At 33.3% G+C, this 19,378-nt stretch overlaps 1 protein-coding gene across 1 annotated transcript in view; it reads right to left on the bottom strand.

The window, feature by feature from the left end:
- Positions 1-1,336: 1,336 nt before the first annotated feature.
- Positions 1,337-19,378, bottom strand: part of CYLC1 (cylicin 1) — a 42,484-nt gene continuing 24,442 nt past the window's right edge. The window contains exons 2-5 of the mRNA XM_032251390.1: positions 18,200-18,240; positions 16,543-16,661; positions 12,653-14,380; positions 1,337-1,485 (exon numbers count right to left, since the gene is read on the bottom strand). Of these exons, the coding sequence (XP_032107281.1) occupies positions 1,453-1,485; positions 12,653-14,380; positions 16,543-16,661; positions 18,200-18,240 (1,921 nt within the window). The 3' untranslated portion in view covers positions 1,337-1,452. The remainder of the gene's footprint in view (positions 1,486-12,652; positions 14,381-16,542; positions 16,662-18,199; positions 18,241-19,378) is intronic.

Here is a 19,378-nt window from a genome sequence, read left to right as displayed (position 1 = left end):
TTTATATTGAAGCACTTCCCAGGACACTACGTAGAGAGCTTTTTCATTCTTTTTCACATTCACACAGCATTCCATTGTGTTTAAGTACTATTATATATTCAGCAAATCATTTAATCACTTATTGAGAGCTAATTGGATTGTTTCTAAACTTTTCTTGTAACTTTTAAAAATATATGTCATGTAGATATATGTAAAGTTATTATATGGTTTAGATAAATAACACCTCTTTAAGAATTGGATCTGAAATGTTGTCATTTCTGAGAGCAAACTGAAGTCAAGATTATAACCAAAAGGCAGAAAGCAGACTGGGTGAAATGAAGGAGGCCTTCATACTTATCTCTCTATTTCTCTCTCTTTCCTTCCACACCAGTATCCTGCTCTCAGGAAATAATATGACATGCATATTCACAGAAATATGTAAAGTGATTGAGAAATGTGTGTTATTATCTCATGAACATTTGCAGTTTATCATTAAATAAATAAATAAAATTAGAAAAAGAAGTAAAAGTAAATAATTAGGTTTAGAATTATATATGTGTGTGGAGGGGATAAGGTATTAAAGAAAAAGTATTCACTGACACTCATTGAAGATGTAAGCAGACTTTCTTCAAAGGGGAGCTATCATAATAGGTATAGGAACCATGGGAATGGGGTGTTTCCTTGGAGAAGAGAGATTGGGCTCAACTATGAATGTAGCATGAGCAAATAGGAATTTATAGCCAAAGAGCAGGGTGTCAGTCCGTGGATGGAAAATTACTGAGAGATAACATTGCAGATAAGGGAGGATTCTGGCTATACTGACTTAACAGGATTCCAGGGTGTTGAGAAATCTCCTGGAGGATGGTGGAGTATGAGAAACCTGATCATATATTGAAGAATCAGCTATTAAGGGTGTAATACTCTTGCTAAACTGATTAAGCAGCTTTTTTGCTAACACGGATTTTATAAGGGAAATGCTTAGATAGGCCTAGGGGATGGTTCAGGAGCATGATTGAAATTTGATCAAACAAAAAATTTTTGTCAGGTGTTACTATCTATATATAGTTCTCTATTTCTCTTCAGGGTGTGGAAGATCTGGTTCCTCCCCTTCATTCTGTGTTTACTTTTAGTTTGAATGCTAAGTTAAAGAGAAGTTTAATGAAATATTATAAAAGTATTGAAGGGGAGTACATTTGAACCCAAATTTAGAAGTGGTTTCCAGACTGAAGCTTCAGAACATGAGGTAAAATGCTACATTACTTTGGTCTGAATAATTGAGACATTTGATACATTTAAAAAAGAAACATGTCTATAAATCACTTCTATAAATTATATGCCAAAAAAAAGCAGCTCTTGATACTCATGGAAGGCTTGTTTTTATTTCAGTTCCACAGAGGTAGAAGTGCTCATTTGACAGTAGCTGGTGCTTACTGTAGTAAGGCCGTTCTGTGAAACCAAGCGCTCAGTTGTTCTTTAAAGCAGCTTATGAATCCACGGTGCTTCAGGCTGAGGAATAAAGTAGAAAAATGCAAATAAAAAGAAAGATTTTATTTGTCTATTATTCAAGACATCTTTGGTGTGTTAAGGATCACACCATAGCACAGAATGTAATAGATGAAAGGGAACTTAGATATCATTTTTATTATTTCTTTTTTTTTTTTTTTGAGACGGAGTTTCGCTCGTTACCCAGGCTGGAGTGCAATGGTGCGATCTCAGCTCACCGCAACCTCCGCCTCCTGGGTTCAGGCAATTCTCCTGCCTCAGCCTCCTGAGTAGCTGGGATTACAGGCACGTGCCACCATGCCCAGCTAATTTTTTGTATTTTTAGTAGAGACGGGGTTTCACCATGTTGACCAGGATGGTCTCGATCCCTTGACCTCGCGATCCAGCCGCCTCGGCCTCCCAAAGTGCTGGGATTACAGGCTTGAGCCACCGCGCCCGGCCCATTTTTATTATTTCTTATTAAAAATGCAGATCTCTGATCTCCACCCTAGTCCTATCAAGTCAGAATCTCTAAAGTCCGGCAATATGCACATTCAACAAGCTCCCTGAATAATCTTAATGAACTCTCAAGGGTGAGAAGTACTGAAAGGTAGTCCAAGCATCAGTGTTTGTACAGGAACCAAGGCCCAGCAATGCAACTCCATTAGCTTAAACTTTCACAACTACATTAATGGATTAGAACTTTAAAAATAAAAATATAATGTAAAAAATGAAAATATATTTAAAATATCTTCTAGTCTCCCCAAATTCCATCACACTAACACAATTGTTTTCAAATTTGCATATTAATGCATATTCTTTATCCATGAACATGAAGTTTTTTGTTTATTTGCAATCCCATAGTATTTTTCCTTGCTTATTTATTTTAGCCTTATACTACAAACTTGTCCCTCTATTTCCCTAGGCTCCATCATTATTATTTCAATGAATGCATACTAATCAGTTTCAGATATTACTAGCACCCCCTTTAATTTTATACATTATACCTATATATTTTATACATTAATTTATAAGTATACATAATTTTATATATTATACATTTATACCAAAGTTTTTCTCTTATAGACAGTATTACAATCATATTCTTTATGCATAGAGTTTGTTTGAAAATTTTTTATTATATTTTAAGGGGTGGGATTATTGAGTCAAATATTATTTTACCATTTATGACTCTTCTCACATATTCCCATATAGGCCCAGAGGAAGGTTAAGCTGGTTTATATTGGTCCCTTTCTGAAGTCAGCAGTGAATAAATGTACTGCTGTCACTGAAGCTTCAACAGTTGTAAGACATATCATACATATACATGTAAAAATTATATTTTATGTATTTATATAGTTAATATACATAAGACTTATAGATGTATAATAGTCACATTACTAGGTACAAAATAATCTCTAGGGGTTGCTTTGATTACTAACCACGGCCAATATTTTTTCATGATTTTGCCTCATATTTATTTTCTCCTGTATAAATTATCTGTTCCTATTTCTTGATTTTTTATTATACAGATCTTGTTTTTATTCTCAGAAATATGTCTATTATGGCACTCTTGATTCACAGTTCAGTATTTTTTCTACATCATTATGCATCCCAAATAATTGAAACAAAATGTTGGCTTGTTTTATTCTCAAATACATATGTGGCATAACTTCTACCTGTATATTGTGATCAGGGAGAGGCACTAGAAATGTCATATTCTAGAGCATTTCTTTTTTCAACAGATACTTCTTTTTTAAAAAGACTTTTTTAAAAAGACATTTTCTTTTCTTTTTTAAAAAAATCCTATTTTTAATAGAGATAGGGTCTTGCTGTGTTGCCCAGGCTGGTCTCAAACTCCTGGGGTCAAACAATCCACCCACCTCTGCCTCTCAAAGTGCTGGGATTACAGGTGTGAACCACCAAGCCAGGACTGTCTTTTTTATTAAATTTATTATACTTTAAGTTCTAGGGTACCTGTGCAGAACATGCAAACCACCATGGCACATACCTATGGAAATAAGACATCTTCTAAGAAAGACAACGTGTGGAATTAGAATTTATGATTGAGAATCAGAAGTCAACAAGAAGACACCAAATCTCATGGTGGGTGATGAAGGCATTTCTATGCTTGGGCATAGCAAAGTAGCAACACAGTAAAACAGTAAGAAATAGGAAAAAAAAATCTTTGTGAAGTGCATGCAATTTAAAAATGAATCAAAAAGTTATCATAGAACAAACCAGCATTTCCTCCCACCTATTTTATAATTTAGTATTTCTTTATTTTTGTATTTTATTTTATGTTTATTTCCATAGGTTATTGGGGAACAGGTGGTATTTGATTACATTAGTAAGTTGTTTAGTGGTGATTTGTGAGACTATAAACATTCCAGAAGATAACATTGGAAATATCCTTCTAGACATTGGCTTAGGCAAGCATTTCATGACCAAGATCCCAAAAGCAAATGAAATAAAAACAAAGATAAATAGCTGGGACTTCATTAAACTAAAGAGATTTTGTATGGCAAAAGGAACAGTTAGCAGAGTAAACAGAAAACCCACAGAGTGGGAAAAAAATCTTCATAATCTATGTACATGACAAATAAATAATGTCCAGAATCTACAAGAAACTCAAATCAACAAGAAAAAAACAAAACAAAACAAATAAACCCATCGAAAAGTAGGCTAAGAACATAAATAGTATTTCTCTAAGAAAAAAAAGTGTTGTGAAGAGGCATCACATATTCTATGTTGCTTTTATTTCCCTTAGCCTGTCATCATGCTTATCACACCACTTGCCAACTCTTTGTTTCTCCCATCATCCACTTTGACTAGCTTCTCAGCTGTAAATTGTTTTCTCCTTTACTTAGTTTCATCCTTCATAATCATATTGTAATATTGCATCTCATAATGTAATATCACAGCCCAGTTCTGCTTTTAACTAACTGGTTGTTTTTGGATATAAACTTCTCCATTGCCTCTGTCAAAATTTTGCTCATCTTTTATAACCCAGCTGAAATTTTACTTCACCTTTGTGGTATGAATAAGTAATCTATGAACTGGACATACTTAAATTTCATATTATCTAGTGACAGCTGTGTTTATACAACTGCCGAGAAATTCCTTCAATCATCTTTTGGTGGTTCTCTAACAAATGTCACATTCACTTTTTCAATAAATATTGAGTTCCACATTCTTGGGAATTTTAAATATATCAGTAAACAAATTAAAGACTTTTATCATCATGTGGCTTACTTTTTAGCAGAATATGTATACAATGCATAATCATAATAGTAACTGAGTAAATTACATAGATGAGCAAAGAATGAGAAGCTTCTTGGTTTTATGTAATATATTGAATGTTCCTATTTTCAGGGAAGGATACTTTCTTTAGAAAGGACAACTAAAACAAAAAGCTGCTGGCGTTTTCATTACCTAGGGTAGATCTTTAAGTTCTTTGAAAGAAATAGACATGATATTTATATCTTCATTGGTTTGAACAGTGTTTGACACATGATTGATAATTATCCTAAATACGATAGAATTTCTAATATAAACTTTCAACTTAATACAAAATTTTAAGTTAATCAGTCAACAAATAGTTGTTAATCATTTACATGCAGAACAATACTCTGAGTGTTACAGTAGTTAGAAAGAATTGGAACACAATATTAATATCAAAACAATAAATAGAAAGCAATATAAGTGTTACAGTGTTTTGAGGGAAAGTTGAGCTTTGAAGAATACAACTGCAGAAGGAGAAACCAATTGCAAGAAAAAAGGGGAGTAATATAAACGAAAGCATAAGGCAGTAATAGCAGTAATAAAGTCTTACATTTGTATAATAATTTGCCATTTATAAAACACTTTCACATCTTTTTTTCATATTTGAACCTAAGAACAATTTGTTATAATGTTTAGATTAGGTACTATGTTTCTCATTTGCAGATGACTTTACCCAAATAACAGAAACAACCCCAGTATTAGTTAATGGCGGATTTAAATCTCAAGTTCATTTTTTTCTGATCTCGTGGAGCTTAGAAATTGTTTAATATAGGAGATAACAGACAACAGTTAGAATAAGAAAATAGTCTAGGGATATACAGTTTGAAATATTTACAAAGAATTGAAATTTTAAGCCCTAGTAATAGATTAAGGCTCCCAGGGTATATAGAGAAGAGTAAAATTTTAATACCTGAGCTGTAGAAAACAACTTTTGAGTTGGATATAGAAAGAGGAAGAAGTGCAAAAATTGGAGATGGAGAAACAATAGTAGGAGAGGGGAAAGAAAAGTCGTGGGAAGAAGGAAAACCACAATAGTAGAAACTCAGGGTAGTTAAGGGAGAAGACATGATTTTATAAAGGCAAGAGGTCACAAGTTAATGTAGGTACAGGCAAGACCATAATATTCAGTGAAAGGTCATTTCAGGGAACTATTAAAATAGAACTTTGTGAAAAAGAACTAGAGAAAAGGGACAGGAAAGAAGAACTGAAGATAAGAGTAGGGAAACTAGGAAAAATGTTATAAATATAATGTTTAATGTTATAAAGGTAATTGTCAAACATATGAAAAACAAATATAGGATCCCATTAGAAAGAGAGAAGAGAGGATGATGTGCACAACCTACGTATTTATCTGTTATGGAAGGAAACCAACGTAAAATGTGTAAAGTTGAGAAGTAGTCATAAAAATATTATTCAGAGATACGGAAATAACCAGCAAAGGAAATAAAAACAGAAACATGTTAGTAGGCACTTATGTCTTTCTGGGGCTTACAGTTACACTGTTACTTGACTGTCACTTTGTTAAATACAGTGAGATGGCTTCGAATTAAAACAACTCCAATATTCTTTTTAATAGATAAAATCAGTTAATAACAGTTTCATAAATAAATGACCTCCCCAGTCATGATTACATATTGTCCAAAGATCTCTAAAATCCTTCAAAAACCTCTAGAAATCAGTACACAATAATTCATGAGTCCTCTTAAGAATAATTTCTTGTGGTAATAAATTCCATTCAATGTTACCATTATTTTTTGTGCTCTAGTGTGTCAGTCACTTTTGCTATCTTGTTAACCTCATGAGGGGAATTCTATCCATAGTTCATCACCGTTATTAACAGACACATGACCTATATCTTTCAGGCACAACTTAAAAATGACAAACTCATTCCACTATGCTAGCCATAAAATTTGAAATTGCAGTTCATCTAGTTCAATTCTTTACTTTAGAGATGAGAAATCAGGCCCAGCATAAGAGAGGGATTTACTTTCTTTGTTTTATCATTAAGCAACATGTGTCCCACACACACGCAAAAAATAAAAAGCATAAAGTGAACCAAGATCGGCAGTTGTTATGTGTTTTACTTCAATTTGCTTTTTGATTGATTTCACCAGAAATAAGTACCTCCTTGAAATGCTTTCCAGTTTAATACAAAACAACAACAATATCTCTTTCCTTGAATAGGAACAATGAATCAACTTGCAGCTTCCTTAGTTTGGGTTTTCTGACTATTTAGTCTGTCTTCTTTTGACTCCTAATTAACTTTAGAAATTGAAAGATAAGCTTTTAAATCAATTGCCCAGTATTGAGCATAATGTCCTGTAACTTCTGCATGCTCAGAAAATGATAATTCCTTATAGAAAATGAAATATGGATCAATTAACTAATTTTATTAAGGAGAGGATGACAGTTAAAAATATTGATTGGCTTATTTGTTGAATTAAACATGTTCTAATAAATTTGTTTCTTTTACATTGTGTTCATATAGGCTGGATAAAATTAGAAGCCACATGCATTGTTATTTGAGGGATGTAGATAGGAGTAGTGCTCCCTGAATATGCATAATGAAATGCCAGATAGTATACTAAAAACCTAACATGTTTCATTTTCCTATAGGGAAGGTCTTATTGATATCCCATTTTGCGATTTAGAAAAAATAGTATTTCAAGTGATTAAGAAAGTCCCCCAAAAGTATCCTGCTAGTAAGTGATAGAGCAAGGATTTAAATACAAACTGTTTGACTCCAAAAGTGTATGCAGTAGCCATTAGATTATACAACCTGCATGGGACTTTCTATTTTTCAAAGAACATATTTAATTCTTGTGGTAAAGAGATTAGGAAACCTCCTTTGTTAATTAATTTCAGTACAATGAAACCTTGTCACAATGCTCAGTTTGGACATTGATTACACTTTATTATTTACTAAGGAATAGTTTTTGTTTGTATTAGTCCCTGTTAAAAACTACTCTGTGGAGAAGATAATTTTCTCTAATACAGAAAGCCAAGGAACAATCAAAACAATTATAGATGTATTTGACTATGTAAAAATTTAGCATTTGTGCACAGCAATATACACTGTGGAATAATTAATAGACATGAAAGTTGGGGAAAATACAACAAGGAAGACAGATGAAGGATTAATACCTACAATATGCAAATATACTTTAATAAATGCAAAAAACATATAAATAATTCATGAGAAAAATGCACAAAGAATACAAAGAAATAATTCTCAAAAGATCAAGCCTATGGCATGACAAATATTCAAAAAATATTTAAGCTCACTAGCATTCAGGAGAATGCAAATGAAAGTACCAATGAGATATCATTATGCATCCATTAGAACAGCAAAAGTTAGGAAGAGCTCTAACAACTATTGCTGACCAAGTTGCAAGGAAGTATGTATTATTTCTTTATTTTTAAATAAAACGGTAAGAAAACCTCACTTCCTCCTGCTCCCAGCTGCTGTACACTTTCATTCCTGCTCCCAGATGCCACCACTGTCTGTATGTGTATGTCTCTGTGTGTGTGTGTGTTTGAATGTTTAATACAGTAAAATGAAACTTGGAGAGAAGTATGCAATGAAATATAGTAAGTTGCTGATAAATGTTACCTAGAAAGGAGAAAAAAGTTAGCAATGGATGAAAGTGGGAATGAGAAGTAGAGAAATAAGCAAAAATAAAAACTTAAAAGATGGAAGGAAAACAAATTCAGAATGTATGGTATTCTGACACATTAAATTCTGTGTGTGTTTTCATAAGCAAGTTGTAAATAAGAACAATAACATTAGATATATGTCTAACGACTTATATGGATGACCATGATATTGTCAAGTGAGAAAATAACTTGTATTTTAATACAAGAGCATGATTGTATTTTGGTCAAAACAAATTATCTGATTGTCTCTCTCTCTACCTCCTTACATTTGCTTGTACAAGGAAATGGTCTAAAGAGAAAAATGGCCCCCAGGCTGTTAACATTGTTTACCTCAAGAAGATGAAAACGTAGAGATATGGCATCAGAAAGTGGACATAAAGATCTAAATGATTAGCTTTTCTTTACATATTTTATATTGTTTCTGTTGTTGTATTTGTATTTTTGTTATCAAAGATAATATATATATATATGTATATGCATATGTATATGTACACACACACATATGGAAAAAAACAGAATGGAAAACAAATCACCCTAAACATAACACCCTACTTTTCTACCTTAGCAGCTGGAATATAAAGAATTTTTCACTTATGACTGAGAATATTGCCAAGATTTATAAACACAATATCAAATGTAAACAACCTTAATTCAGGAGTGTAAACAGTGCTGACCCTGAAATACAGTACTGCTTATGTGCTTCTTATGTGCTGCTGTGAGAACCAGTGAGACTCCAGTGGAGGAGAAAAGGAGAAAAGTCATCATTCTTCAAGCCCATATTTAAAAAAAAAAAAAGAAATAAGAAAACACCATAAGTTTCAATAACATAGTCTGTTCATAAGTTCCCCATACACAAATGAACAGGATACATAGGTATTCCCCTCCAGACATCCACTTAGAATGTAAAGTCCATTTTTGTGACTCCCCTCACTTAAAAAAATACTTTATTTTTCTTAATGACATGTCTAGAGTAAAAATGCTTGGATAAAAGGATATCCAAATGTCTACTACTGTGGTATGATATGTAGCTCTTTAGAGGGACCAAATTCTCAAGCAACTAGACATAACATAGGTGCCGTTTTTGCATCTGCAGATTTGTGTGTGTGTGTATATATATATATATATATATATATGGCAAGATTCGCTGCCTGCATAGAACCTGAATTCTAATGATGAATGTAACTAACAATAAAGGAATAAAATATAATTTTAGGTAAAGATAAATTCAGTGAAGACAAATAATGTACAATGCAGTGCTCAGAGACTGACTGGATAGTGATGGAGAGGAAGTTAACATGAAAACAAGTTAGCCAGGGAAGGCTTCCCTATAGAGAACACTTAAGCTGAAAAACTAAATAATGAGACGAACTAGATAGGCAAAGATCTGTGGGAGGAACATTTCAATCAGAGGAAACAGCATATAAAAAGGCTTTGCAAGAAAACAATCTTAGTATTTATGACAAACAAAAAGAATGTCAATTTGGCTATATGACAAAAGAAAAGAGAAAAAGTGCTACATGATTAGGGTGAAAAATGAGTAGGGGCTATATATTGTAGAGGTTGGAAGCTAGGGTAAGAAATTTTATTCTGCCAGACATGATGGCTTACGTCTGCAATCCCAGCACTTTGGGAAGCCAAGGCTGGAAGATTTCTTGAGCTAGGAGTTAAAGACCAGCCTGGGGAACATAATGAGTTAATGGATTGATTACCTGTGGAGGGTGAGAAATAGAAGGGAGACAGAGATAATGTCCATGTTTAAAATAAATCAACTGGTTGGATGGTGGTGCCATTTGATAAGATGAAGAAGGCAAAGAGAGGAATAGAATTTAGTGTGGGTTAAAAGCACTATTTAAACATTTTAAGTTTGAGAGGCCCAGTAGGTACTATAGTAGATATTTCAAGTAAGTGGCTGGGGAGAAAACTTGGGAGTTCAATTGGAGGGTCATAACTGAAAATATTAATTTTGGAACTGTCAATACATAGATAATATTTAGAGCCATTTAACTCTATAAACTCACAAAGGGAGGATTGTAAATAGAGAATGTTCAGGACAAAAACAGGATCATTCCAATTTTTAATAATGAGGCAGAGAAGTATACAATAAAGGTGGTTAAAAGGTACCAGTATGTAGAAATAAAAACAGGAGAGCACAGGGTCATAGAAGTGAAGTAAGGGAAATATTCCCAGACAGAGAGGTTAGTTTAAATGATGTTGAATTATGAAATAAGATGAGGAGGGTGGAAAAACCTGTAGATATGGCCACAAGAAGGTACTTGATAACATTTTTAAAAAGTTTCAGCGTAGTAGAGATAGAAAAGCCTAACTTAATGGTGGCTGTGCATATGGAAGTTTATTAAAGAGACTTGACGTGAACTGTACAAGCCTACAACATACCCTGAAAGATTTTTTTTTACTACAATTAAAATTAATCCTTGTATTCAATTGTTTTCTTATATTTTAATTATTTTTCCTAAAAACTGCCTGTGGAAAAGAGTCTAGCTATTTGAGAGTCTTTCTTCTTATTTATCTTAAAAATTATTTCCCAGTATACTTTCATTCCTTTTAAATTTTATCACTCTAGTGGCTAGCCATCCGTTAACTCAACTTGGTAGAGAGAAGATATCACCTAGAGCAAAGGGGTCATTGACCACTTTTGAGTCTCAAAGCAGAGTTTTGGGGTCTACTTGAAACCCAGGCTTTCTGAGAGTGATAAAAGGTGTTGTTAACTTCCAAAAATATTAATATATGAGAAGCAAATTGATGTATGTATGTAAAGTTTTATTATAAACCAAAGATAGAAAATACTTGGTATACAAGATAAAAGAGATCTTTCTGTGTCTAAAAGAGGAAATATAAACTTCTTGATTGGAAGAACAAGAAGATGACAAGGAGGAGAAATGAGAAGAAAGGGGGGAAGAAATTAATGAAAATGAGAAACTTAGTTTCAAGAACTAGTCATAGCTACAATTGTTCTGAGTTTAGCAGGAGAGAGGGCAGCAGCCCTACTATGTTTGGAATAAACAATGAATATCATGCAAGCACAGGAAACAAAGGTTGATGCCCAGAAATCATGTAAATGAGTTACACCTCAACCAAAAATCGTAAAGCAAGCAAGAAAGAAAACGTGGAATAGGAACTTGATATGGTTCGGCTGTGTCCCCACCCAAATTTCATCTTGAATTGTAACCCCACAATTCCTACATAACTTGGGAGGAAGCTGGTGGAAAATGATTGAATTATGGGGGCGTGTCTTTCCTACATTGTTCTTGTGATAGTGAATGAGTCTCAACAGGTCTGATGGTGTTAAAAATGGGAATTTCTCTGCACAAGCGCTCTTTGCCTGCCGCCATCCAAGTAAGATGTGACTTGCTTCTCCTTGCCATCCACCATGATTCTGAGACCTCCCCAGACATGTGGAACTCTGAGTCCAATTAAGCCTCTTTCTTTTGTAAATTGCCCAGTCCCAGATGTATATTTATCAGCAGTGTGAAAAAGGACTAATTCAGAGCTCTGCTGTCTAATATAAGATGTCTATTTACACTTTCCCTTACAATCAGACTGTTTCGAGAAGGGATTGAAGGGGAGGTATCCTGGATAAGAGAAGTAGTAACTTTAAGTTGACAGAGTATTTACCCCCAATTAGTCAAAGTTAACCTAAGACTTATGAATTAGAGAAGATATAGTTATTTCTGAAAAGTTAACTTTTGTTTCCTGATATCAGTTATGATGAGGGCTCATAAAAACTCCAGTTGAGATATGGATTAAATAGTTTAATTTTTTGCACAGCTGAATCTTGGCATGTATTCCACCTGCTGTGTATGGATTTTGGTTAATCTAGCTTTTACTGTGTTCAGCAACTTCTCAGGAAATGTCTATATCTCGCTTAAATCTGTTCCTGTAGAAGTTTTAGTCAATTTTCATTTTTGTTCTTTTCAAAGTATAAAACTTAACCACTTTTTTTTTTTTGCAAAATGACCTTATTTATACATAAATTCACACGTTTTCTTAAATCATGAGTCAGTTCTCTCTGCTCTAGTCAACATAATTTCTATTCTCTTAAATTTATAACTTTTTTTGCAATATTTTGAGTACTTGTGAAGTACTCTTTATTTTTCTTACCTTCGAGTCAAAGTTGTCAATATTCTAGTAAAAGATAACTATCATTTGGAGAAAATATAAATTCAAACTTTAAAAATACCTTTCATTTTATATCAATTTCAGCCTAAAAATAAAACAGTAGTAAACTTACCAAAGGGGCATATCTTGGTTTTGGAGAGGGAGGAGGCATCCTGCACAGACAAAAACGTTTGACCTTTGGTGATGGTAGAAACGGGTCACAAGGAGGAAGTGGTGGTCTTTCTCTTGATGAAGGAACTCTACCTGTACTTGCTTGTCCCCCTTTCTCTTTGAATGTAGTCTTCTTGGATGACATTTTGAATCCTCTATTTAATTCCAGTCCTTCCTTTTTTGAATTTGCAGATGTGCCGTTTGATTCATCAACTCTCTTCTCAGCCCTAGGTTTATACAGTGACTCTTCTGATTCAGTATCTGAACCTTTGATTTTTATAGACTTTTTAGAGACTGTCTTGGAAGATTCATCATATTCAGTATCAGTAGACTCTGTGTCCCTCTTTGCATCCTTCTTGACATCTTTCTTCGAGCCTTTCTTTTCCTTCTTTGAGCCTTTCTTATCCTTCTTTAACTCCAAATCAGATTCCGTTTCAGAAGATTCTGCATTTTTCTTTGCATCCTTCTTTTTGTCATCTTTCTTTGAATAATTCTTCCCCTTCTTTTCATCTTTTTTATCCTTTTTTGAATCTCTTTCAGATTCAGAATCAGCATTAGCAGACTCTTCATTCTTCTTGACAGACTTTTTATCTTGCTGTGAAGATTTTTTATTCCCCTTTTCATGTTTCTGACTCTTTTTCGACTCCAATTCAGATTCAGAATCAGTAGAGACTGTATTTTTCTTTGCATCATTTTTTTGGTCATCTTTCTTTGAAGCTTTCTTTGACTTTCTTGAATCCTTTTTTGCATCCATTGAGTCTCCAGATTCAGCATCAGTAGACTCTGGGTCCTTCTTTGTGTCCTTTTTCTTATCATCTTTCTTTGAAGTTTTCTTATCCTTCTTTGTATCTTTCTTTGTGTCCTTTGAGTCTCCAGATTCAGCATCAGTAGACTCTGTGCCCTTCTTTACATCCTTTTTCTTGTCATCTTTCTTGGCACTTTTCTTTTCTTTCTTTGACTGTTTCTCAGAATCCTTTGAGTCTTCTGATTCAGCACCAGAGCTTTTCTTTGCATCCTTTTTTGTGTCCTTCTTTGCAGGCTTCTTTGAATTATTCTGTGAGTAATTCCTTAACCATGCATCAAAACTTATGGATTCATCATCAGACCTTTCTACTAACATCAGAAAATCAGCATTTAAACTATTTTCTGAGCAAATTTCTGATATAGCATCATTACTAGTCTTTGACCTCTTCAAATCTGTCTCTGGATTGTTCTTTGTACGTATGGATTCAGTGTTTTTCTTCTTGGAATTCTTTGAATCTTTCTTATCTTTCTGTGAATAAGTTTTTGAGACTGCCTTAGAATTTTTGGATTCCAGATTTGTTTCCAAATTGGGTTTTGACTTTTTAGATAGTCTATTTTCATGTGATGATTTTATGGAAGTTTTAACTGTCTCATTTTGTCTTTTAGTTTTCTCATCTTCTACTGTTTTCTTGGATTCTGGATTTGTTGCATATGAGCCTCTTTTTTTCTTGGAATCTTTTTTCAAAGGTGTTCCTCCTTTTTCATCTTGGGACTCTTTATATTCTGCATTTTTAAGATGGGTTTTGGAAGTATAAAGACGTCTGAATGGAGTCTGTTCCCTGGCAGCTATGTTAATAGAGGGCCATTGCAAAATTCTTCTTAAAGAATGCATTATCCATACATAAGCTGGTTTCTGGCCTTCTTCTGACTTTCTTTTGTCATGCTTCTGAAAAGATTGGTAAGAACAATAATCCTTTGTGAATGAGTTATGTCTTTCTATATTGGGACATAATAGAAATTCCATTTGACCCAGCAGTCCCATTACTGGGTATATATCTAAAGGATTATAAATCGTTCCCTCATAAAGACACATGCACACCTATGTTCATTGTGGTGCTGTTTACAAGAGCAAACACATGGAACCAACCCAAATGCCCAGCAATGATAGACTGGACAAAAAAAATGTGTCACATATACACCATGGAATACTATGCAGCCATAAGAAAAGATGAGTTCATGTCCTTTATAGAGACACAGGTGAACCTAGAAACCATCATTCTCAGCAAACTGACACAAGAACAGAATACCAAACACTACATGTTTTCACTCATAGCAGGTGATGAACAGTGAGAACATGGGCACAGGGAAGGGAACAACACTCACAGGCCTAGGTGAGGGGGTGGAGGGGAGGGGTGAGGGGTCAGCGGGGGTGGGGGTTGGGGGGGGAGGGATATCACCGGGAGAAATGCTTGATGTAGGCAACAGCGATGGAGACAGCAAACCACCATGGCATGTATGTACCTATGCAACAATCCTTCAGGATGCAGGACGTGCACATGTACCCCAGAGCTCAAATACAATAAAAATAAATAAATAAATAGAAAAAAAGTTTATTTTTAATTAACTGTTTATTTAAACTTATTTTTTTCTCTATCAAGGGAGGTGTGTGTGTAAATGTATATATTTATATATTTATTTATATACATATTTATATAAATATATATATTTTATATATTCAATATTTGTATATTAAATATATAAATATATATATTTATATATATATTTATAAATATATATATTTATAAATATATATATAAATATATAAATATATATATATATATATATAGAGAGAGAGAGAGAGAGAGAGAGAACTCCACTTTGAAAATAAGATGACTTTAGTGGAAACGTTTTGATTAGGGCAGGCCCACAGTGATCCATGACATTCCAGGCCTTATCCTCAAAAAACAACAGCAGGCTTTTTGGGACTTCTATATGGGGGAAATCTTTTGGAACAATTTAAACATCCTTTATTCCCAAGTTAAATCAGAAATAAACTGATCCTTTTGAAGTTTATTATGACAGTTCCTGTAATAGTTGTAGAACCCTAGTCTGATATTTACTCCTGCTTTTAAAGTTTCTTGTCAAACTGAGAGCCCGTGACCCCCAGCTGCACTGCAAAAAATAAAGACATAAATTGAATGAAATAAACAAATGCTCGATTTACATTAGCTTGTGCAGCACTAGTGTAATTTCTTTTCTTTTTCTTTTTAATTATACTTAGATTCTGGGGTACATGTGCAGATCGTGCAGGATTGTTACATAGGTTTACACATGCCATGGTGGTTTACCACATCCATCCCCTCCATCATCTACATTAGGCAATTCTCCTAATGTTATCCCTCCCCAGTAATTTATTTTCAACTCTCTCCCAAATATTTGTCAAATTTAGTTGTCATAAGTAACCATAAAGACAGATTTTAGAATTACTTCTTATTTTCCCTTAATTATTCAGTAAAGGTGCCAACAAGCAATTGGTAATATGGAATTAAAAGATAAACATGAAGAGAAACATGAAAATTGTGCCACTACAGATGTAATAAATTACCCTTGAATAAATGCATTAACTGTAACTGTGCTCTGGGAGATGCTTTAAAAATTATTTGATATCATAGTAGGTGATCAATATATGATTATTTTTCTTTTTGCTAATTAATAGGATAACTCCACTTTAGAGAAGCAGTAGAAAACTTGAATCTCTTAATATCAAGTATCTGAAATTTCATATTTTGTAAAATAGGGAGGCCTTAAAACCTCATTAAGCTCAGTTTCTGCTCTAATATTAAAATTTTAGCTGCTTTTGCAACTGGTAAACCTGCTAGTTTGAGTATTAGGTTATCCAGCTTGCTTAGATAATGTCTTTGATGTAGATAAATATGTACAAATGCGAGCTTAATCTAAAGCAAGTGGGAGAGTCTGTTCTACAGGGAATTACAAATTAAAAAAATCTTCCAACAGATAGTAAAATTCAAGTTACGTAGGCCTTATTATATTTATATATGTTTTATCAACATAGATTTCTTTTTTAAAAATGACTTTTTCTGTACTTACAGTAACTGTTACTTGTGATTTCAAAGGTCTTGATTTATCATTTCTACCTCTCTGGGGTGGTTTGGGAAATGTCAAAGCAAAGTGTTTTTCATTCCATGATTTTCTGCTTGATTCACTGACTAAAATGAGAAAGAATAATAAAAAATTTGGAGTTAATGTCAGATTTTCCACAGACATGAATGTTTCTCAAGTAAGAAATATATCCTTTAAATTAAACTAAGTTATAAATTAAAATGTAAATTTTTCCCTCAGAGTTTCTAGTTTATTTGCATAGTAATTAAAGAAAATAAAAGCCACTTTTCTTATTTATCACTGAATTTTACTTAAAATGAAATTTGTAATTTTATTTTCTACATTGAACTAATTTTCACAGATACATAAATCATAATGGTAAAATAATATAATCAAATATTAGGAATAGAAAATAGAGATTTACTGTTTCCTTTAAAATATCTACATCATCTCTTCTATCCTGGCTTTTTTTTTCTTTATGTCACTTTAGTTAGATTGCAGACAATGTAACTTCTTCCATACTCTTCGTAATAACTAGCATGGTGGTGACATCAGTCAGTAAAAGTCTTGATTGATTACATCTGAGTGTTTCTTTTAGCACTTCTCTGACCTCAGTGGCATCCCCAAACCCTAGCAATTAGGGCCATAGATAGAAATTGTACATTCCATTCTTGGGATTCTATTTAAAGAAGGGCATATACATACTGGAGGACAATCAGAACAGTGTGATCAGGGAGATCAAACTATCTGAGAACTTTGTCAGAAGAGGAACTGGTGAGGAAACTCAAGAGAGCTCTTTTGGAGATGGAGAGACTAATCAGAGATATGGTGACCATATTTAGATTTTCAAAGAGCTACTATATTGGAGAAAAGTAGTCGTAGTAATAATAGCATAGACGCAACCACTAACACTTATGTAATCTTTACTATGTGCCACACTGGTGTTCTAAGCACTTTCATAAACTTGTTTAATCTTTACAACGATGCTTTGGATTAGATAATATAATTGTCTCCATTTTCTAGGTGTGGAAAAATAAAGCACAGAGACAGGGAAAGTTTAAATTAATTGCCCCAAATCATAAAGCTAGAAACTAGTAGAGTTGATTCAAACACAGATACTTTTGCCCCAGAGCCCACGCTCTTAATCACAATGTTATAGGCTCCTTTTATATGTATCCCAAAGGATGGGCTAGAACAAATGAGTAATAGTTATAGCAATGCAGAAAGATTTCAGCTCAGTATATTAAGGAAAACTTTCCTAAAGTTGCAGGTATTCAACAAATGGGCTGTTCATTAACAACTTTCATCTCTCTGACTATATTTTCCTCCTTTACTGTAATTATGAATTTTAAACACAAGGGAATCTTATACAAGCAAAATTGTTTTGTATTTTGAAGAACAACAAATAAATCTTTGTTCAAAACCATTGAGTGCAAACCTACATCAAGGCCAGAAATATACACACACATAGATACACCAACCAACACACACATATGAATATACACACATACATGCTTCTATAAAATTTTAATAAAAATTCATAGCAGTTTCTGCTTTATCACATTTAATGGAATAAACTAGTCATTAGTTCGTAAAATTATTTTCCAGTCTAAGACATATTAAACTTCAATAACTAAATTCTTACTTGGAATGGAATTATCATATGTTCTGATGTTTACTTCTAGTCTATTAAAAGAAGAAAATGCATTAATTAAATTTGTATTATGGAAAACCAATAATAATAATTATTATTTTTTTAAAGTAAACTATCCTTTATTTCTAAGAAACAAAGCCCAATACTGTTTAAGCAGTGATTTGGAACTGTCTTATTGCCACTCATTTCAATTGCAACACTTCAAAAACTTTTATTCATTCTCTTATCTCCATTATTTAAGAATGTCTACCTTTAATTCATATTACAGTCTCCCTATTCTAAACCAAGTGTATTTTTACTAGAAACTTAAGCAGAAACCTGTAATAAAAACACTAACGTAAGAAATCTCTTACTTAATGATCTAGAACAATAAATTGAACCAGTTAATATCCTCTAGTGAAAAACTCTAAGGCAGAATTTTCTTAATTCACTAAGTAAATTCTGAAGAAAACTCACAACATTTTAATGTTTTCAGAAATTACATTAAATCACTAATGATGTCTGTTGGAGGTACATATAAGTGTTGACCTGAATTTTAAATTGTCTCTCTACACAGGGATAATTGGTCCACGATAGTCTCCATTTGGAAGGTGCCCATTTCGTTTGATACTAATCAGTATTGTCTACCAAAAATAAGCATGGCATTATGTGTTTTGAAAATGTTACTTCCTTATTACCTGGAACGGTGAATGTGATCATTTCTAACATTTAGGTTATGCTTATATAAACGCATATCCTAGTAAGCTTGTCCAATCTATGCTCAGGCCACATGTGGCCCAGAGGGCTTTGAATGCTACCCAACACAAATTTCTAATCTTTCTTAAAATATTATGGATTTTTTTTATTTGTTTCTTGAGCTGATCAGCTGTCATTAGTGTATTTTATGTGTGGCCCAAGACAATTTTTCTTCCAATATGGTCCAGGGAATCTGAAAGATTGGACACCTCTGCCGTAGATCTTGATTTTTTGATTTACCTGAATCATCAAGTTTTTAAACACAAAACAAAATAAGTCAAAATGATCCATTGTACTCATATTTGACTGAAATCTATTTTCATTTTCTAAAGTAAAGTGCTAGTGCCCAGCACAAAATCTGACCTACACTCATTATTAAATAACAACTGACTTACAGAACACATGGACACAGGGAAGGGAGCATCACACACCGGG

Source organism: Sapajus apella, unplaced genomic scaffold (assembly GCF_009761245.1).
Source record: "Sapajus apella isolate SASKATOON/1434 unplaced genomic scaffold, GSC_monkey_1.0 scaffold75, whole genome shotgun sequence".
Lineage (NCBI taxonomy): Eukaryota > Metazoa > Chordata > Mammalia > Primates > Cebidae > Sapajus > Sapajus apella.
Note: the sequence above shows the minus strand (reverse complement) of the source record. Positions and strands in the feature narration are given on the sequence as shown.